A 24561-nucleotide genomic window follows, 5' to 3' on the forward strand; every position below is an offset into this window, starting at 1 on the left:
CAGATCTGTGATGATGGGGGTGACATCTCTGCACTTTCTTCTTTCCTTTGTTATGATGGCCGACTTTACCCTTAAAGTGTTCTCCAGTAATGTGAACAGTGTCAGAGTGAGGAGGACCAGACATGTCGTATATGACTATCTAAAGTCTATTGATGCTGACATCATCTTCTTACAGGAGACACGTTTAAATACTCAAGGACTGTTACGTGAGGCAGAGCGTGAATGGCGGTCTGGTCCATCCTTTTGGTCACTGGGTGTGGAACCAAGCGCCGGGGTCTCTATCCTGTTTACCACCAATGATGTAACTGTACATAGGCTGACAGAGGTATTGATGGGAAGGTGCCTAATGCTAGAAGTTACTATTCGGGGTAGAAGGCTCCGACTCATTAATATCTATGGTTCACAGACAGTGACTGAAAGGGTTAACCTTTATAATGAAGTGAAGCCATATCTCTTCACGTCTGTCCCTGTCATCTTGGCCGGAGATTTTAATGCCTCCAGAACAACTAGTGACAGATCCTCTAATAGACCTCTGACACGAGACTCCAAGGTCTTAAACAACATCATTCTACAGGCCGGGTTGTCAGATGTGTTTGTGCAGGGTGGTCGGAAACCAAAATTTACCTATTTCTGTGGTGGAAGAAGTAGTCGTATAGATTTAGCTCTGGTTAGTCCCACAGAGACCATTGGTGAGAAGGATGAGAAGATCGTCCCTTATTCTGACCATCTGGCCTTATATTTTTGTCTGGGTGTCACACAGGGTCCTGAGACAGGTAGAGGGTTGTGGAGACTGAATTCCAGTCTATTAGAGGATCCTTCTGTGCAGAGACAGGTTCACTCTCTTATACAGAGTCAGCTAGAGCGGGTGGACTTCTATGATGATATGGCCGCCTGGTGGGAGGATGTCAAGGATGAGATCAGAACCCTCTTAAAGAGACTGTCAGTTATAAAGGGGAAGAGTAAGTATGGCCAGTATCTCAAGCTGCGCAAAGAATTGGAGTCACTATATTCGGCGGGTGGGGACCAACAAAGGATAGACCGGCTGAAATCTGAGATAAGGCAGTATCAGTACAGCAGGTATACCTCCCTGGTTCTTGAAAGGGATTATGGGTCCTTAGGGTCTCCTGATCCCTTTGAGAATTGCCGGGAGCGGGTGGCAAATAAATCTGTCACCGGTTTCACTGACTCCCAGGGTGTTTTGCAGGAATCTCGGGAGGGTATCCTTTGGGTGGTGAGATCGTACTATGCTGACTTGTTTCAGAGGAAGGTTTTGGATAGAGACAAGATGACCCAATTCTTGGAGGCAACTCCGCTCCCTGATACTAATGATTTGGACTTTTCTCCTTTGACAGCAGAATTGACGGTGGCAGAGGTCAAAGAGGCCATTGATAAGTTACATCTGAAGAAGGCACCAGGGATAACAGCAGAATTCTATAAGACATTCAGAGACCTCTTGGCCCCAATCCTCGTGGATGTTTATACAAATTGTCTAGAAAGTCACCTGATGCCTCCATCCATGAGAGTGTCCTCGCTGATTCTGCTGTCTAAAGGTAAAGAGCCGAGTGACATCAAGAACTGGAGGCCAATTGCCCTCTTGAATGTCGACAGGAAGATTCTGGCAAAAATCCTGTTTTCTAGGTTAGTTTGTCTGTCCCCGGCACTGTTGGCAGGCTGTCAGTATGGCACAGTAAAAGGGCGGAACATCTCTGGGGCAGTGATCTCCATAAGGGAGATGTTTGAGAGATGTAAAGCCCTGAGGTGTGGGAGATATGTTGTCAGTCTTGACCAGGCTAAAGCCTTTGACAGAGTAGATCATGAGTATCTATGGGCCACTTTGTCAAAGTACGGTATTCCAGGACAATTCATTGATTGGCTGAAGACTTTGTATTGTGAGGCCGAGAGCTTTCCTCTGATCAATGGTTGGCAGGGTGACACGTTCAGGGTTGAGGCGGGGGTGAGACAAGGTTGCCCACTGAGCCCGCTGCTGTATGTATTTGCCTTAGACCCGTTTCTGAGGTCACTGCAGGAGTGTGGTTTTCAGGGGGTGCCGGTCCCCCACTGCCTACCCCTGAGTGTTGTTGCCTACGCGGATGATGTGACTGTAGTGATATCTGAGCCTCGTGAGGTGGAGATGTTGTCTGCGGCCATCAAAAATTACTCGGAGGCCTCAGGGTCTCTGGTCAACCTTGAGAAGAGTCAAGCTCTCTGGGTATCAGATACTGATCCAGATTTTGATCTGACCCAATTTGTGAGAGCCTCCACCTATATTAAAATCCTAGGGGTCAAATTCGGGAGGGACGATAATGCCAAACTAAATTGGGAAGAGAAGTTGGAAGCCGGAAATGCAAAGGTTCAGCGATGGAAGAACTGGAGGCTGACCTATAGAGAAAGGGTTAAAATGTTGAAGACTTACCTGGTCCCCGTCTTTTTGTATGTCTCTGTTGTTTTTCCTTTGCCAGAATCTTTCTCTGCTCGGCTCTTTAGCCTGTTCTTCCAAATGTTCTGGGGGAACAGGTTGAACCTGATAAAAAGAGGGGTCACCTACCTACAGAGGAGAGAGGGTGGGTTGGATATGCTGAATCCAAGGGTGTTCTTTGACTCCATGTTTCTAAAAGTTAATTTTGGTTGCCTGGACTCAAACAACAGCTCCCTGTGGGCGAATAGTATCAGGGACTGGATATTGCCTTTTGCAGAGTCTTGGGTGCGAGGCGGCAGTCTCAAGAGGGGGAGATGGACGCGTGACTACCTCCCCCCGTACCTGGAATACGGGCTCAGATGTCTGAAGAGATGGCGCATTGAGAAGTCCTATATAGAGAGTAAGCCAAGGAAGGATCTATACGTAAGGGTTTGTAGGGCTTTCTTTTGTTCTCCACTTGCCTTGAGGGATTGTGTGACCAGCACTTTACAGGAAAGTCTAAAGTTCCTCAATGGGAAACGACTCCCCGCAAAATTCTTTGACATAGCTTGGCTGTCGCTCCATGGGAGGCTCTTTGTCAGGGGTAATCTAAAGTATCTAAGCGTTTCTGATAGGAACTGTCCTCTGGGTTGTCAGCAGGAGGAGACGATGGAGCATTTCATATCTGACTGCAGGGGCGGGAGGAGGATATGGGAAGAAGTGTCCAGTAAGCTGAACATCCCATTACTGCAGAACCTGACGTATCCTGACATCATATATGCTGTACCATCCAGTAACAGGACTGTAGACAGGGGGACAATGTACATAATTATAACAATCATTAAATATTACCATTGGCACATGAGAACAAGAGTGTCCATACACAACGAGCCATTCCACCACATCACAGCAGTAAGCCAGATAATGTCTGAGCTCCAGTGGGTAAAGTCATTAGAGATACGGAGGAACCAAAATAATGGGAAATTATGGAGGAATGTCTCTTTGGTTTAACACGGATGATGTCATGTTATTTTATTAAATTTTTTGGTGTTTTTCCTTTTCCAGCAAATGCGGACTTTCTAAGTTTAATATTTCTCTGTGCATACTCTAGTTGAGTAGTCATTGTGTGTACAATGCTTGCTATTTTTGTTTTGCATTGTAAGAATTTCTGTTAATTGTAATTTTGTTTGTTTTCACAATAAAAATTGCCTCCTATATACAAGAATATAACTACTATAATACTGCCTCCTATATACAAGAATATAACTACTATAATACTTCTCCTATATACAAGAATATAACTACTATAATACTGCCTCCTATATACAAGAATATAACTACTATAATACTTCTCCTATATACAAGAATATAACTACTATAATACTGATCCTATATACAAAAATATAACTACTATAATACTGCCTCCTATATACAAGAATATAACTACTATAATACTTCTCCTATATACAAGAATATAACTACTATAATACTGCCTCCTATATACAAGAATATAACTACTATAATACTGCCTCCTATATACAAGAATATAACTACTATAATACTGCTCCTATATACAAGAATATAACTACTATAATACTGCTCCTATATACAAGAATATAACTACTATAATACTGCTCCTATATGCAAGAATATAACTACTATAATACTGCTCCTATATACAAGAATATAACTACTATAATACTGCTCCTATATACAAGAATATAACTTCTATAATACTGCCTCCTATATACAAGAATATAACTACTATAATACTGCTCCTATATACAAGAATATAACTACTATAATACTGCCTCCTATATACAAGAATATAACTACTATAATACTGCTCCTATATACAAGAATATAACTACTATAATACTGCCTCCTATATACAAGAATATAACTACTATAATACTTATCCTATATACAAGAATATAACTACTATAATACTTCTCCTATGTACAAGACTATAACTACTATAATACTGCCTCCTATATACAAGAATATAACTACTATAATACTGCTCCTATATACAAGAATATAACTACTATAATACTGCTCCTATATACAAGAATATAACTACTATAATGCTGCTCCTATATACAAGAATATAACTACTATAATGCTGCTCCTATATACAAGAATATAACTACTATAATACTGCTCCTATATGCAAGAATATAACTACTATAATACTGCTCCTATATACAAGAATATAACTACTATAATACTGCTCCTATATACAAGAATATAACTTCTATAATACTGCCTCCTATATACAAGAATATAACTACTATAATACTGCTCCTATATACAAGAATATAACTACTATAATACTGCCTCCTATATACAAGAATATAACTACTATAATACTGCTCCTATATACAAGAATATAACTACTATAATACTGCCACCTATATACAAGAATATAACTACTATAATACTGCCACCTATATACAAGAATATAACTACTATAATACTTATCCTATATACAAGAATATAACTACTATAATACTTCTCCTATGTACAAGACTATAACTACTATAATACTGCCTCCTATATACAAGAATATAACTACTATAATACTGCTCCTATATACAAGAATATAACTACTATAATACTGCTCCTATATACAAGAATATAACTACTATAATGCTGCTCCTATATACAAGAATATAACTACTATAATACTGCTCCTATATTCAAGAATATAACTTCTATAATACTGCCTCCTATATACAAGAATATAACTACTATAATACTGCTCCTATATACAAGAATATAACTACTATAATACTGCCTCCTATATACAAGAATATAACTACTATAATACTGCTCCTATATACAAGAATATAACTACTATAATACTACCTCCTATATACAAGAATATAACTACTATAATACTGCTCCTATATATACAAGAATATAACTACTATAATACTGCTCCTATATACAAGAATATATCTACTATAATACTGCTCCCATATACAAGAATATAACTACTATAATACTGCTCCTATATACAAGAATATAACTACTATAATACTGCCTCCTATATACAAGAATATAACTACTATAATACTGCTCCTATATACAAGAATATAACTACTATAATACTGCTCCGATATACAAGAATATAACTACTATAATACTGCTCCTATATACAAGAATATAACTACTATAATACTGCTCCTATATACAAGAATATACCTACTATAATACTGCTCCTATATACAAGAATATAACTACTATAATACTGCTCCTATATACAAGAATATAACTACTATAATAATGCTCCGATATACAAGAATATAACTACTATAATACTGCTCCTATATACAAGAATATAACTACTATAATACTGCTCCTATATACAAGAATATACCTACTATAATACTGCTCCTATATACAAGAATATAACTACTATAATACTACCTCCTATATACAAGAATATAACTACTATAATACTGCTCCTATATATACAAGAATATAACTACTATAATACTGCTCCTATATACAAGAATATAACTACTATAATACTACCTCCTATATACAAGAATATAACTACTATAATACTGCTCCTATATATACAAGAATATAACTACTATAATACTGCTCCTATATACAAGAATATATCTACTATAATACTGCTCCCATATACAAGAATATAACTACTATAATACTGCTCCTATATACAAGAATATAACTACTATAATACTGCCTCCTATATACAAGAATATAACTACTATAATACTGCTCCTATATACAAGAATATAACTACTATAATACTGCTCCTATATACAAGAATATAACTACTATAATACTGCTCCTATATACAAGAATATAACTACTATAATACTGCTCCTATATACAAGAATATAACTACTATAATACAGCCTCCTATATTCAACACTATAACTACTATAATACTGCCCCTATATACAAGAATATAACTACTATAATACTGCCTCCTATATACAAGAATATAACTACTATAATACTGCCCCTATACACAAGAATATATCTACTATAATACTGCCCTCTATGTACAAGAATATAACTACTATAATACTGCTCCTATATACAAGAATATAACTACTATAATACTGCTCCTATATACAAGAATATACCTACTATAATACTGCTCCTATATACAAGAATATAACTACTATAATACTGCTCTTATATACAAGAATATAACTATATGTGAAACATATTTATTATAACTGTATTGACGTATAGAATGTTGGAGTTTTTTCCCATACTCACCTTCTATAATATGCTTTCGGGACAATCCTCTCTCAGTCTCAGCTCTGTAAAGAAGAGTCGAAAAATAAAGAGAGAAATCTATTATTCCCATAAATTAAATGTATATATGAATGTGGGGGGGGGGGGGGGGGGAACCATGTAAACTGGGTTGTCACTGATGGTCAGATGATCCCATAAATGAATCTTCTTAATCCTTACAGGGAATGTTTCATCAGAAAATTACCCAATATTTAAATCTAGTTTTTCTGTTAAACATATTTTCAGATTATTTTTTATATTTTTTCTACTTTTCTATTTTGTTAAATTAATTCATAAATCTTGCAATTCTTATACTGGCCCCTAGGCCTAAAACTGAGCTGAGACTTCGTTTTCTGCACAGACCACAGACATGACTACAGTGAAATGTGTATACACAACAGAGATACACACAATAGATGATGCTCACAGCTCAGCCTCCCTCTCCATCTACACACCTTTCCTATTCATATCAATGGGACAGCTTCAGTCTATTGTCCAGGGGTCCTACTGTAAAGCATATCTCTAAATGCTGACGCAAAATTGCTGCCATTCTAATATTGTATAAAAAATTCCAGTCCATTAAGGTAGTCCATGGTGTGACATTTGTGACACTTACTGGCCTCCCCAGTAGATTTTGGTTGTAATCACATAACTGGAACGCCTAAAAAATATGAAAGAAATATATTAAAATACATTTTCTTTTCATATAACATAGATATATATGAGATAGATAGATAGATATGAGATAGATATGAGATAGATAGATAGATAGATAGATAGATAGATGAGAGATAGACAGATATGATATAGATATGAGAGAGATATGATATAGATATGAGAGATAGATAGATAGATTATTATGAGAGATAGATAGATAGACAGATATGAGATAGATAGATAGATAGATATGAGAGATAGATAGATATGAGATAGATATGAGATAGATAGATACGAGAGATAGATAGATATGAGATAGATAGATAGATATGAGATACGGTAGATATGAGAGATAGATAGATAGATAGATATGATAGAGCAGTGTTTCCCAACCAGGGTGCATCCAGCTGTTGCTGAACTACAACTCCCAGCATGCTCGGACAGCCAAAGGCTGTCCGGGCATGCTGGGAGTTGTAGTTCTGCAACAGCTGGAGGCACCCTGATTGGGAAACACTGTGATAGAGATAGATAGATAGATAGATATCAGATAGATAGATATGAGATCGATAGATATGAGATTGATAGATAGATATGAGATCGATAGATATGAGATAGATAGATAAATAAATAGATATGAGATAGATAGATAGATATGAGATAGATAGATAAATGATAGATATGAGATAGATATGAGATAGATAGATAGATATGAGATAGATAGATATGAGATAGATAGATAGATATGAGATAGATAGATAGATATGAGATAGATAGATAGATATGAGATAGATAGATATGAGATAGATAGATAGATAAATGATAGATAAATGATAGATATGAGATAGATAGATAGATATGAGATAGATAGATAGATAGATAGATAGAGATAGATAGATATGTTATTTGACTATTTACCTCCATTCTTTCTTTTTAAGGATATTTCCCAATGTCCTCTCTGCTCTGTTGAAAAGGCCAAAGAAAAAAAGTGTAATTTTACACCAATAATCCTTCCCATTATAGCACAAATATGGACATAACACCACTACTGCCCACTATTGGGATATTCTGTACACGTGCTCCTTTCTATACAGATCACACACCATGATTTCTGCTCCCAGAGGCGTCATCCTCACACTATAGTGTCTACGCCGGCTGCTCCACACGTCTCACTCCATAAAGCCAAGGTCTATAGGTAAAATACCATAAATGGCTGCATAGGCACCGGCTATACCGGGAGGGATTCTTCTACCCCAGCCAATAGGAGGGGATGGTTATCATGGCTCCTCATGTATTATTGTCATCTTTGTATGGCTCACCATGTGTTTGTTTGTCACTAGGATTTCTCAGGATAGGATGTCCTCAAGGCTAATCCCTTGTTTTTGGGTAGTGGGGTTGTGTGGCCCCCCAGGTTCTACATTTCTATGACTCCTAGTTCTTTGGAAGAAGAGCCAAACCAAGACATTGAGGTTCAATGGGATAATGGAGGGACATCCTTGGTAAATGTCAAAGCACAGATAGGCCAAGCTAAGTTTTGGCTAGGGGGAAACCACTTGAGCCTGATCTTTAGGGACTTCCTGCCTACGAAATAGCTTGAACGCCATTTCTCTTTTGTCAAAGGGGTATTCCGGTATCAGAAAATGTTATTTAAATAATACTATTACCTTTAAGACATATAACTTACTTATATAGTGTTAGCTGACCAAAACATGGAAGGTCAAGCTCCCACAAGGCCAGATGAATGGGCCCTAGGTGGTGCAACCCCAATGGGGGCAAATACAGGTATCACCGTGGAAAAAACACCAGTTAGGCCATTTGAACACAAAATAACACAAAACTAAACTTTTAACTACGCAAAAAAAAAAAAGAAAAATACAATCCAAATATGAAAAATAGCCCATAGGTCAAAAATACTGATAGATGGAATATCTAAATCATATCAGAGCAAGAAGGAATGAAGGGAAGGGAAGTTGTGTCCACCCTATTCCAATTACCCCTATTACTGACCCTACCTTTTAAGGTGCCCATCTCCTTAACAAAATGTTGTATACTTTCATTTTCAGTGTGGTGTTGTCTGATCAGCTCTCCGGCTCTCCCCTTTTTCCTGTCAGGAAGTTGTGTAGTCCTTTCATTGTCAGTGCGGTGTTGTCTTCAGCTCCCCTAACCTTCCTTTCTCTCCCTTTCTCTCTCTCTCTCTTTCTCTCTCTTTCTCTCTCTCTCTGTCGAGAGAGAGAAAACGCATCATCCTCTGCTGTCTCAGAAGGTGTGGCTGGATCTTGTCTCTGAGCTGAAGCCCCACCTCCTTAGTGTTATTGTCACGACTCGGCTGGCTAGAGGTGGATCCTCTGTGCCAGAGAGGGATTGGCGTGGACTGTGTCAGTGGACCGGTTCTAAGTTGCTACTGGTATTCACCAGAGCAGCCGCAAAGCGGGATGGTCTTGCAGCGGCGGTAGCAACCAGGTCGTATCCACCAGCAACGACTCAACCTCTCTGACTGCTGAGATAAGCGCGGTACAAGGGAGTAGACAAGAGCAAGGTCGGACGTAGCAGAAGGTCAGGGCAGGCAGCAAGGATCGTAGTCAGGGGCAACGGCAGGAGGTCTGGAACACAGGCTAGGAACACACAAGGAAACGCTTTCACTGGCACAATGGCAACATGATCCGGCGAGGGAGTGCAGGGGAAGTGAGGTATAAGTAGGGAATGCACAGGTGAGGATACTGATTAGGCCTGCTGCGCCAATCAGTGGCGCAGTTGCCCTTTAAATCGCAGAGACCCGGCGCGCACGCGCCCTAAGGAGCGGGGCCGCGCACGCCGGGACAACACAGACGGGGAGCGGGTCAGGTACGGGAGCCGAGATGCGCATCGTGAGCGGGCGCGTCCCGCATCGCGAATCGCATCCCAGCTGGGAGTAATATCGCAGTGCACCCGGTCAGCAGGTCTGACCGGGGCGCTGCGAATGAGAGAACGCTGCGAGCGCTCCGGGGAGGAGCGGGGACCCGGAGCGCTCGGCGTAACAGTTATCTCCTATGAACAGCCCCTCCAACCTACATCACCATATTTCTGTCATACTCAGATATATCTTTATTGGAACATTTAGCGCATACTGCCTTGTGCTGAGTAATGCCACATGCAGAGGAGCAGACAGGGAATGAATGCAGAGGCTTTTGTAACTTGCTGTATGGAGTCTGCTGTTTAGAGCAATGCTCTTCAGGAGCTCTAGGGAGTGCTGTGGTAAGGAAGTAAGCAGGGTGGGAGGGCTGCGAAGAGGAGCTGAGGGAGAGCAATAATTTCTGGAGAAGCACAGTTATTTTACGAAATAGCAAAAGACTCAGATTTATATTATGACAGTCGAGCAGTCAAAAATCACAACAATAAGAAAAACTTTTTTTTTGGCTCTGTCCACAGTCTGACAATAAATACCTTTGCTTTCAGAATTATTTTAGGAACAGTTGATTTCCTAAAATAATTCTGGGACCAGTGAATAAAGATTTAGATCAGTCTGATGGTTGTCTAACATAGTTGTTGTCACGATTCCGGCTGGCTGGTAGTGGATCCTCTGTGTCAGCGAGGGATTGGCGGGGACCGTGCTAGTGGACCGGTTCTAGGAGGCTACTGGTTTTCACCAGAGCCCGCCGCAAAGCGGGATGGTCTTGCTGCGGCAGTAGCAACCAGGTCGTATCCACTAGCAACGGCTCTACCTCGCTGACTGCTGAGAAGGCGTGGGACAGAAGGACTAGGCAGAGGCAAGGTCAGACGTAGCAGAAGGTCGGGGGCAGGCGGCAAGGTTCGTAGTCAGGATGGGTAGCAGAAGTTCAGGTACACAGGCTTTGGACACACTAAACGCTTTCACTGGCACAAGGCAACAAGATCCGGCAAGGGAGTGCAAGGGAGGAGACTAGATAAAGGCAGGGAGCAGGTGGGAGCCAATTAAGCTAATTGGGCCAGGCACCAATCATTGGTGCACTGGCCCTTTAAGTCTCAGAGAGCTGGCGCGCGCGCGCCCTAGAGAGCGGAGCCGCGCGCGCCAGCACATGACAGCAGGGGACCGGGACGGGTAAGTGACCTGGGATGCGACTCGCGAGCGGGTGCGTCCCGCTGTGCGAATCGCATCCCCAACGGCCAAAACAGTGCAGCGCTCCCGGTCAGCGGGACTGACCGGGGCGCTGCAGGGAGAAAGACGCCGTGAGCGCTCCGGGGAGGAGCGGGGACCCGGAGCGCTAGGCGTAACAGTACCCCCCCCCTTAGGTCTCCCCTTTTCTTTGACCGGCAACTGCCTCCCCTGGGATGAGGACCCCGGGAAAGAATGGAGGGTTTCCTCAACGGCAGGCAGTACAGCAGGAGTGGGAATGGGGAGGGAGGGCAGAGGGCGAAGCCGGGCACGGGGCAGTGTGACACCAGGACGGGGGCCATGAGGAGGCACAGAGGTTTGCCTGACGGGACTGGGAGGGGGGGAGAGGCACTTCCTATGGCAGGCAGAGTCCCAGTTCTTTATCTCCCCGGTGGTCCAATCAAGGGTGGGGGAATGAAGCCGGAGCCATGGCAGACCGAGGAGGACCTCAGAGGTACAACTGGGGAGAATGAAGAACTGAATCCTTTCGTGGTGGGGTCCGATAGACATCAGGAGGGGTTCTGTGCGGTAACGCACGGTGCAGTCCAATCTGGCTCCGTTGACCGCGGAAATGTAGAGCGGTTTGGCGAGACGGGTCACCGGGATGCAGAATTTATTGACAAAGGACTCCAAAATAAAATTCCCGGAGGCACCAGAGTCCAAGCAGGCCAAGGCTGAGAGGGAGGAGTTGGCTGTAGGAGAAATCCGCACGGGCACCGTGAGACGTGGAGAAGAAGATTTAGAACCAAGAGATGCCACACCCACGTGAGCTGGGTGCGTGCGTGCGTTTCCCAGGCGTGGAGGACGGATAGGGCAATCCACCAAGAAATGCTCGGTACTGGCACAGTACAGACAGAGATTTTCTTCTCTACGGCGATTCCTCTCTTCCTGGGTCAGGCGAGACCGATCCACTTGCATGGCCTCCTCGGCGGGAGGCCCAGGCATAGACTGCAAAGGATGCTGTGGGAGAGGTGCCCAGAGATCTAAGTCTTTTTCCTGGCGGAGCTCTTGGTGTCGCTCAGAAAAACGCATGTCAATGCGGGTAGCCAAATGGATGAGTTCTTGGAGGTTGGCAGGAATCTCTCGTGCGGCCAGCACATCCTTGATGCGACTGGATAGGCCTTTTTTAAAGGTCGCGCAGAGAGCCTCATTATTCCAGGATAGTTCAGATGCAAAAGTACGGAATTGTATGGCGTACTCGCCAACGGAAGAATTACCCTGGACCAGGTTCAGCAGGGCAGTCTCGGCAGAAGAGGCTCGGGCAGGTTCCTCGAAGACACTTCGGACTTCAGCAAAAAAGGACTGGACTGTGGCTGTGGCAGGATCATTGCGGTCCCAGAGCGGTGTGGCCCAAGACAAGGCCTTTCCTGAAAGAAGGCTTACTACGAACGCCACCTTAGACCGTTCTGTAGGAAACAAGTCTGACAACATCTCCATATGCAGGGAACACTGAGACAAAAATCCACGGCAGAGTCTGGAGTCCCCATCAAATTTGTCCGGCAGGGACAAGCGGAGGTTAGGAGCGGCCACTCGCTGCGGAGGAGGTGCAGGAGCTGGCGGAGGAGATGGTTGCTGCTGTAGCAGGGGCAGAATTTGCTGTAACATGGCGGTCAACTGCGACAGCTGCTGTCCTTGTTGGGCAATCTGCTGCGATTGCTGAGCGACCACCGTGGGAAGATCAGCGAGACTTGGCAGCGGCACCTCAGCGGGATCCATGGCCGGATCTACTGTCACGATTCCGGCTGGCTGGTAGTGGATCCTCTGTGTCAGCGAGGGATTGGCGGGGACCGTGCTAGTGGACCGGTTCTAGGAGGCTACTGGTTTTCACCAGAGCCCGCCGCAAAGCGGGATGGTCTTGCTGCGGCAGTAGCAACCAGGTCGTATCCACTAGCAACGGCTCTACCTCGCTGACTGCTGAGAAGGCGTGGGACAGAAGGACTAGGCAGAGGCAAGGTCAGACGTAGCAGAAGGTCGGGGGCAGGCGGCAAGGTTCGTAGTCAGGATGGGTAGCAGAAGTTCAGGTACACAGGCTTTGGACACACTAAACGCTTTCACTGGCACAAGGCAACAAGATCCGGCAAGGGAGTGCAAGGGAGGAGACTAGATAAAGGCAGGGAGCAGGTGGGAGCCAATTAAGCTAATTGGGCCAGGCACCAATCATTGGTGCACTGGCCCTTTAAGTCTCAGAGAGCTGGCGCGCGCGCGCCCTAGAGAGCGGAGCCGCGCGCGCCAGCACATGACAGCAGGGGACCGGGACGGGTAAGTGACCTGGGATGCGACTCGCGAGCGGGTGCGTCCCGCTGTGCGAATCGCATCCCCAACGGCCAAAACAGTGCAGCGCTCCCGGTCAGCGGGACTGACCGGGGCGCTGCAGGGAGAAAGACGCCGTGAGCGCTCCGGGGAGGAGCGGGGACCCGGAGCGCTAGGCGTAACAGTTGTCCCCAACCCAGTAATTGAGGCCCACCAACATTCTGGGTTCTTTCAGTTATTACATTGGAATAGAACAGGGAAAAAAATACCCATCATGGACTGTTAGTGGGCCCGAAGAACTAGGTTGGATAACTCAAACCCTGGACTGTTGGTGGGCCCTGATGACTGAGTTTGGGATCTCAAAACCTGGATTGTTCCAGGAATTGAGGAGTGGGTTGGGGATCTCAAATCCTGAACTGTTGTGAGCCTTGGAAACTGAGTTAGGGAACTTAAATCCTGCACTGTTGGTGGGCCCTGAGGACTTGGTTGGGGATCTCAAATCCTGGACTGTTGGTGGGCATCGAGAACTGGGTTGTGGAACTCAAATCCTGGACTGTTGTGAGCCTTTAAAACTGTGATGGGGAACACAAAATCCTGAACTGTTGGCCCCTGAGGACTGGGTTAGGGATCTCAAACCCTGGACTGTTTTGAGCCTTGAAAACTCGGTAGGGGAACTCAAATCCTGGACTGTTGGTAGGCCCTGAGAACTGGGTTGGAGAACTAAAGTCCTGGACTGTTTTGAACCTTGAAAACTGGATTGGGAACTCAATCCCTGGATTGTTGGTGGGCCCTGAGGACTGGGTTGGGGAAATCAAATCGTAGACTGTTGGTGGGTGCTGAAGACTGGGTTGGGGATCTCAAACCCTGGACTGTTGGTGGGCTCTGAGGACTGGCTTGGGGAACTCAAATCGTAGACTGTTGGTGGGCCCTGAAGACTGGGTTTGGGATCTCAAACCCTGGACTGTTGGAGGGCCCTGAGACCTGGGTTGAGGTACTTAAATCGTGGACTGTTGGAGGGCCTGAGAAGTGGTTTGTGGAATGCAACACTGGCCTGTTGGTTGGCCTTGAGGACTGGGTTAGTGACTCTTCCATCTAAAAAAAACATGGCAGCCTTATGCTAAAACTTTGTTAGTATTTACCACTCACTGCCTCCCTGACACTAACATTCTCTTCTGTCCTTAAAGATAACATTAGTGATAAAAACGCAGCATTAAACAGTGTCTAGGCGTAACAAGCAATTCAATCACAATGCGCCAGAACCCGCTCATCATTTAATAGTAAACCACTCAGGCACATAAAAATTCAATTTAGGCGATCCTGGCCTCCTAACAAATTGGCAATGACATCTGGACAGAATACATAGATCTTCATCATCTATTTTTTTACAGTCAATCATTGGGCTGGCTCGAAACCAGGAGGAATCTAGGAGGGAGTCTCTTTTTCTTTTTAAGACCGAACGGGGGAAGTAACAAGGACATATACTTATCAGTCTTTAAGCCAAAATCACAAGACGTTTGTACCGTGTTAGCCTCAGAAATACAGGAGACGAGTGGAGAAGCGATGATACCTCTATTGGCTAACTGAGAGGATATAGATTGTAGTTTTAGAGACTTCTTAGGTCCCTTCATCTTATCCCCTATCTGAAGGATAGGAAATAAGATGTCTGATCACGGGGGTCCCGCCTCTGGGACCCTCCGCGATCTCCTTGCAGCACCTGGCAGCCCCTTCGTGACACCATGCCTCGCCCCCTCCTGGTGTCACGCCATGCCCCTTCCATTCATGTCTCTGGGAGGGGGGGCGTGACAGCTTTCACGCCCCCTCTCATAGACATGAATGGAGGGGGTGTTACGTGAGGTCACATCTCCGAGATGGAGCAGCACCCGGAGTACTGCGCAGAGATTGCGGGGGGTCCCACCTGCGCGACCCCCTCGATCAGACATCTTATCCCTTGGAATACTCCTTTAAATACACTCTAACTGGCGTGGTTACAAATGGGGGAACAGATATGACCCCCCCCCCCTCCCCAATGTAGGACGGTTCTTTGATCAGGTGGTATATACAGAACAATGGGGGTCATATTCAAATTTTTTGCCCAAAATTTCCACCAGATATTCAAAGTGTTTTACATGAGAATGATCCAAGGTTTACACTAGTCCCACCAGTTTTGAAAAAGTGGGCGTGGTTATGTAAATTTTTATGTTTTACATGATACTTTCACAGGGTTGAAGAGTCCAATTTACGACAAAAATTTAACACAGCTCTTTGCTAGTGTAGAAATCACAGAAATGGCTGTAGTTATTTTTGGTTATTTTATTTTTTGAGGGGGGGGTCACTTAATCAACTGTCGAAAAAATTATTGGACAATGGTAATAATAAAAAATTATAATAATCATAAAATATATATATATATATATATATATATATTTTTTATTTTTTTTAATTATTATTATTATTATCTTTATGGTCACAGCACCTACACTCACATTTAGCTCCTGGACATTTTATATTTATACAATTATCACTTTTATGGGCACTAGTAATAATAGAATATTATGAGATGCTATCTTCAAAATTTTCAGTAATTTTTGGGAATATTTGACACAAAAAAATCGGCAATTTTTGGTGCCAGAATCAATTTTGACACACAAAAAAATTAAAGATGGCGGCAAAAAAAAAATTGTCAAGAAACAAAGCTCGTTATGGCAAGATTGGAGGAGGACTTCCTATCCACCTCCCAAACAGAACCCCTAAGGTCCTTCCGCTACATAGATGATATCCTAATCATCTGGACCACCAGCAAAGAGGAACTTCTCACCTTCCATGAGAATTTCAATGCATTTAACCTCAACATCAACATCACCATTTCTACTCCCCCACAGAAATGACCTTTCTGGGCACAACCTTGATCATTAGGAACAACTCCATCCACACATCCCTGTATCTCAAAAAACCTACCTCAAAATCAATAGCTTCCACCCTGAACATATGAAGAACGCCGTCATATACAGCCAGGCTATAGGAGACAACCGCATCAGTTCTGATAGGATAGACCGGGACATCAACTACCCCAGGGAAGAACTGCTGAGGTACAAGGAACATCCTACAGGGAACTGGGCAGCACTGTTCGTCACCTATCACCAACAAGTTGAGGTTTTGTGAAAAGTATCAAATTAACTTCAAACACGGCACATGATGACAAACTAAGAAAATATTCCCACTGACCCCCCATCTTGGCCTTCAGACAGCCCCCCAACCTCAAGCAAATATAGTAAGGATTGCCCTGAAAAAAAATGCACAAAACGGCACCTCGCCCTGTCTGCAAAAAAGGTGTAAATCGTGTGCACACCCCAACACTGCGGAGACAGTGACCATACCAATGACTCCCACCATAACAACAATGGCATCTTCTACAAATCATCCAATGTGGTCTGTGTCATCATGTGCACAATGCCCAACTGTTCTCTGTGTGGGTGAAACAGGACAATCACTGCATAAAGGGTTAATTCTCACAGACACAATATTAACAATGAGAGGACAGAGACGTCAATAAGAAAACATTTCTGCCAGATTATACACAGTGTCAGAGACATCAGACAATGGGAACAACTCCGAGGGAGAGAAGAATACGGGAGATGAAACTGATGGTTAAATTCAATTCTTCTGGTCAATGTCACATGACCACTTGGTGCACCGGCAAAGTGTCATGACCTCCAGAGACCAACTGCAGTATATATCCCATAATATCATCACTGACTGCAGTATCCATCCCATAATATCATCACTGACTGCAGTATATATCCCATTATATATCACTGACTGCAGTATATATCCCATTATATCACTGACTGCAGTATATATCCCATTATATCACTGACTGCAGTATATATCCCATTATATATCACTGACTGCAGTATATATCTCATTATATCACTGACTGCAGTATATATCCCATTATATATCACTGACTGCAGTATATATCTCATCATATCACTGACTGCAGTATATATCCCATTATATGTCACTGACTGCAGTATATATCCCATTATATCACTGACTGCAGTATATATCCCATTATATATCACTGACTGCAGTATATATCCCATTATATCATCACTGACTGCAGTATATATCCCATAATATCATCACTGACTGCAGTATATATCCCATTATATCACTGACTGCAGTATATATCCCATTATATCATCACTGACTGCAGTATATATCCCATTATATCACTGACTGCAGTATATATCCCATAATATCATCACTGACTGCAGTATCCATCCCATAATATCATTACTGACTGCAGTATATATCCCATTATATATCACTGACTGCAGTATATATCCCATTATATCACTGACTGCAGTATATATCCCATAATATCACTGACTGCAGTATATATCCCATTATACCACTGACTACAGTATATATCCCATAATATCACTGACTGCAGTATATATCCCATTATATCATCACTGACTACAGTATATATCCCATTATATCACTGACTGCAGTATATATCCCATTATATCACTGACTGCAGTATATATCCCATTATATATCACTGACTGCAGTATACATCCCATAATATAAATGATTGCAGTATCCATCCCATAATATAAATGATTGCAGTATCCATCCCATAATATAAATGATTGCAGTATCCATCCCATAATATAAATGATTGCAGTATTCATCCCATAATATAAATGATTGCAGTATCCATCCCATAATATAAATGATTGCAGTATCCATCCCATAATATAAATGATTGCAGTATCCATCCCATAATATAAATGATTGCAATATCCATCCCATAATATAAATGATTGCAGTATCCATCCCATAACATAAATGATTGCAGTATCCATCCCATAACATAAATGATTGCAGTATACATCCCATAATATAAATGATTGCAGTATACATCCCATAATATAAATGATTGCAGTATCCATCCCATAATATAAATGATTGCAGTATCCATCCCATAATATAAATGATTGCAGTATACATCCCATAATATAAATGATTGCAGTATACATCCCATTATATCACTGACTGCAGTATCCATCCCATAATATAAATGATTGCAGTATACAACCCATAATATAAATGATTGCAGTATCCATCCCATAAAATAAATGATTGCAGTATCCATCCCATAATATAAATGATTGCAGTATCCATCCCATAATATAAATGATTGCAGTATACATCCCATAATATAAATGATTGCAGTATACATCCCATTATATCACTGACTGCAGTATCCATCCCATAATATAAATGATTGCAGTATCCATCCCATAGTATAAATGATTGCAGTATCCATCCCATAATATAAATGACTGCAGTATCCATCCCATAATATAAATGACTGCAGTATACATCCCATAATATAAATGATTGCAGTATCCATCCCATAATATAAATGATTGCAGTATACATCCCATAATATAAATGATTGCAGTATACATCCCATAATATAAATGATTGCAGTATCCATCCCATAATATAAATGATTGCAGTATCCATCCCATAATATAAATGATTGCAGTATCCATCCCATAATATAAATGATTGCAGTATCCATCCCATAATATAAATGATTGCAGTATACAACCCATAATATAAATGATTGCAGTATCCATCCCATAATATAAATGATTGCAGTATCCATCCCATAATATAAATGATTGCAGTATACAACCCATAATATAAATGATTGCAGTATCCATCCCATAATATAAATGATTGCAGTATCCATCCCATAATATAAATGATTGCAGTATCCATCCCATAATATAAATGATTGCAGTATCCATCCCATAATATAAATGCTTGCAGTATCCATCCCATAATATAAATGCTTGCAGTATCCATCCCATAATATAAATGCTTGCAGTATCCATCCCATAATATAAATGATTGCAGTATCCATCCCATAATATAAATGATTGCAGTATCCATCCCATAATATAAATGACTGCAGTATCCATCCCATAATATAAATGATTGCAGTATCCATCCCATAATATAAATGATTGCAGTATCCATCCCATAATATAAATGATTGCAGTATCCATCCCATAATATAAATGATTGCAGTATCCATCCCATAATATAAATGATTGCAGTATCCATCCCATAATATAAATGATTGCAGTATCCATCCCATAATATAAATGATTGCAGTATACATCCCATTATATCACTGACTGCAGTATCCATCCCATAATATAAATGATTGCAGTATCCATCCCATAATATAAATGACTGCAGTATCCATCCCATAATATAAATGATTGCAGTATCCATCCCATAATATAAATGATTGCAGTATCCATCCCATAATATAAATGATTGCAGTATCCATCCCATAATATAAATGATTGCAGTATCCATCCCATAATATAAATGATTGCAGTATACATCCCATAATATAAATGATTGCAGTATACATCCCATAATATAAATGATTGCAGTATCCATCCCATAATATAAATGACTGCAGTATCCATCCCATAATATAAATGATTGCAGTATCCATCCCATAATATAAATGATTGCAGTATCCATCCCATAATATAAATGATTGCAGTATACAACCCATAATATAAATGATTGCAGTATCCATCCCATAATATAAATGATTGCAGTATCCATCCCATAATATAAATGATTGCAGTATCCATCCCATAATATAAATGATTGCAGTATCCATCCCATAATATAAATGATTGCAGTATCCATCCCATAATATAAATGATTGCAGTATACATCCCATAATATAAATGATTGCAGTATCCATCCCATAATATAAATGATTGCAGTATACATCCCATAATATAAATGATTGCAGTATACATCCCATAATATAAATGATTGCAGTATACATCCCATAATATAAATGATTGCAGTATACATCCCATAATATAAATGATTGCAGTATACATCCCATAATATAAATGATTGCAGTATACATCCCATAATATAAATGATTGCAGTATCCATCCCATAATATAAATGATTGCAGTATACATCCCATAATATAAATGACTGCAGTATCCATCCCATAATATAAATGATTGCAGTATACATCCCATAATATAAATGACTGCAGTATACATCCCATAATATAAATGATAGCAGTATACATCCCATAATATAAATGCTTGCAGTATCCATCCCATAATATAAATGCTTGCAGTATCCATCCCATAATATAAATGCTTGCAGTATCCATCCCATAATATAAATGATTGCAGTATCCATCCCATAATATAAATGCTTGCAGTATCCATCCCATAATATAAATGCTTGCAGTATCCATCCCATAATATAAATGATTGCAGTATCCATCCCATAATATAAATGATTGCAGTATCCATCCCATAATATAAATGACTGCAGTATCCATCCCATAATATAAATGATTGCAGTATCCATCCCATAATATAAATGATTGCAGTATCCATCCCATAATATAAATGATTGCAGTATCCATCCCATAATATAAATGATTGCAGTATCCATCCCATAATATAAATGATTGCAGTATCCATCCCATAATATAAATGATTGCAGTATACATCCCATTATATCACTGACTGCAGTATCCATCCCATAATATAAATGATTGCAGTATCCATCCCATAATATAAATGACTGCAGTATCCATCCCATAATATAAATGATTGCAGTATCCATCCCATAATATAAATGATTGCAGTATCCATCCCATAATATAAATGACTGCAGTATCCATCCCATAATATAAATGATTGCAGTATCCATCCCATAATATAAATGATTGCAGTATCCATCCCATAATATAAATGATTGCAGTATCCATCCCATAATATAAATGATTGCAGTATCCATCCCATAATATAAATGATTGCAGTATCCATCCCATAATATAAATGATTGCAGTATCCATCCCATAATATAAATGATTGCAGTATCCATCCCATGATATAAATGATTGCAGTATCCATCCCATGATATAAATGATTGCAGTATCCATCCCATAATATAAATGATTGCAGTATCCATCCCATAATATAAATGATTGCAGTATCCATCCCATAATATAAATGATTGCAGTATACATCCCATAATATAAATGATTGCAGTATCCATCCCATAATATAAATGATTGCAATATCCATCCCATAATATAAATGATTGCAATATCCATCCCATAATATAAATGATTGCAGTATACATCCCATAATATAAATGATTGCAGTATACATCCCATGATATAAATGATTGCAGTATCCATCCCATGATATAAATGATTGCAGTATCCATCCCATAATATAAATGATTGCAGTATCCATCCCATAATATAAATGATTGCAGTATCCATCCCATAATATAAATGATTGCAGTATCCATCCCATAATATAAATGATTGCAGCATCCATCCCATAATATAAACGATTGCAGTATCCATCCCATAATATAAACGATTGCAGTATCCATCCCATAATATAAATGATTGCAGTATCCATCCCATAATATAAATGATTGCAGCATCCATCCCATAATATAAACGATTGCAGCATCCATCCCATAATATAAACGATTGCAGCATCCATCCCATAATATAAACGATTGCAGCATCCATCCCATAATATAAATGATTGCAGTATCCATCCCATAATATAAATGATTGCAGTATCCATCCCATAATATAAATTATTGCAGTATCCATCCCATAATATAAATGATTGCAGTATCCATCCCATAATATAAATGATTGCAGCATCCATCCCATAATATAAACGATTGCAGTATCCATCCCATAATATAAATGATTGCAGTATCCATCCCATAATATAAATGATTGCAGTATCCATCCCATAATATAAACGATTGCAGTATCCATCCCATAATATAAATGATTGCAGTATCCATCCCATAATATAAATGATTGCAGTATCCATCCCATAATATAAACGATTGCAGTATCCATCCCATAATATAAATGATTGCAGTATCCATCCCATAATATAAATGATTGCAGTATCCATCCCATAATATAAATGATTGCAGTATCCATCCCATAATATAAACGATTGCAGTATCCATCCCATAATATAAACGATTGCAGTATCCATCCCATAATATAAATGATTGCAGTATCCATCCCATAATATAAATGATTGCAGTATCCATCCCATAATATAAATGATTGCAGTATCCATCCCATAATATAAATGATTGCAGTATCCATCCCATAATATAAATGATTGCAGTATCCATCCCATAATATAAATGATTGCCGTTTGTTACAACAAAAATGCTTTTTAAAGTTCAGAAAAATCAGGCCAAATATTTCCCCACCTTAGTGACTTTATAATCAAATATTGGGGTGTAGATTATCAGATGTTGTTAAAACATAACTTTTAATATAGATGACATAAAAATGACCCAAAATATAATAAGATCAATAATATCACTGACACAGAAAAGATTCCTGGTAAATGGCAGCACAGAGAACAGAATGAAATCTTCCTAATAGCTGTTCCCAGCACATAGATACAGCACGTATAGGGAACCAGCCCTAGAAAGCAGAATTACATAATACACATATGTCCTTATAGAGCAGTGGCTCCAGGGGGCATTAAATCCAGGGAAGACGTACTGCACAAAAGCTCTCCCTGTGCTCCCTATTAATCCCTATAGTGTATGCAATGACCCCTACAATAGTCTTACCCTCACTGTTTGGCACGTAGCTAGGGCACTCGCCCTAATAAAGGCGACCCACGTGCCTCCGGAACCTGAACGCTAACCTGCGTTATCCCTATTTAGCAGCAATCAAAAAATGCAAAACCATAAGCAAGGTGCAATGTGCTGTGCAAAGGGTATGATAAAACCTGTCTCCAACGCGGCGTTTCGCCCTGAGGCTCGTCAGGGAGACCCTCTAGATCCTTATCAGAAGTGGCGGTGGCAACTTACCTTAAGATCTGGCCATCTTTTATACCTTCAGCGTCCATTCACTCCTGCGTCACTCGCCACTCCGGAATGGAGCCTGCGCATGCGCAGAAAGCGGCTCCGGGCCGGGAGATGACGTAGCAACAGGCGACGCACGCGCATCATCACACCACGCATCATCACGTCATACCACCAGCCATCTCCCGGACCCGGATCACGCCCCCATTCCATTTCTATTGGCCTTCACGCAGGAGGAGGGGAGTAGTCTGTTTCCAAGGGGACGATCAGCGCGTCCCATGGAGAGACTTAGTTCCGGCAAGCATCATACTGGATGATCTCCGGACAGAAGTTTTGTTTAGCAAAGCAACGCTCTCGCTCGCTATTCAATCGAGCGAGAGGGTCACCACGCAATCATGGTATTGGGACTATAAAGCCTAAATAACAAGGTTACACGAATTGTGCTATTAGGTAATCCCCTAGGCCCTAAATTCTCAATGGATATACATAAGATGTATATAAGTCCAGTGGGAATGAAATTCATTATACACATATATATATATACATACTACACATATACACACACACATATACGTTTGTATATGTATGTATATATATACCAATATGGGCCCAGAGTCAGTTTTTGAGCAGCATTGGCAGCAGCCTAAGATACTTTTGGCAAGCTACCCGCTCCAGAATATGTGCTTATTGATCCAGCACTTATCCCTATATGTAACTGTCTGTTATATATAATTAATACAATGACAATAATCTCATAGGGACAGCAAAAAAGAAGAAAGTTGTTAACCTATAGCTCTCCCAAGACCATGAAAAAATGTCCTGGTGTTTACCACCCTCTACGAAGTACATCCAAAACACTGTATAGGGGGCTTAAAATTTTAATTTACCTCCTCTT

At 40.9% G+C, this 24561-nt stretch overlaps 1 protein-coding gene across 1 annotated transcript in view; it reads right to left on the reverse strand.

Moving 5' to 3' along the window:
* KCNAB3 (potassium voltage-gated channel subfamily A regulatory beta subunit 3) overlaps positions 1-24561 on the reverse strand; it is a 142860-nt gene that overhangs the window by 57310 nt on the left and 60989 nt on the right. Inside the window, exons 5-7 of the mRNA XM_056570116.1 lie at positions 8255-8299; positions 7299-7343; positions 6665-6708 (exon numbers count right to left, since the gene is read on the reverse strand). Coding sequence (XP_056426091.1) covers positions 6665-6708; positions 7299-7343; positions 8255-8299 — 134 coding nt within the window. The remainder of the gene's footprint in view (positions 1-6664; positions 6709-7298; positions 7344-8254; positions 8300-24561) is intronic.

This window comes from Hyla sarda, chromosome 4 (assembly GCF_029499605.1).
Source record: "Hyla sarda isolate aHylSar1 chromosome 4, aHylSar1.hap1, whole genome shotgun sequence".
Lineage (NCBI taxonomy): Eukaryota > Metazoa > Chordata > Amphibia > Anura > Hylidae > Hyla > Hyla sarda.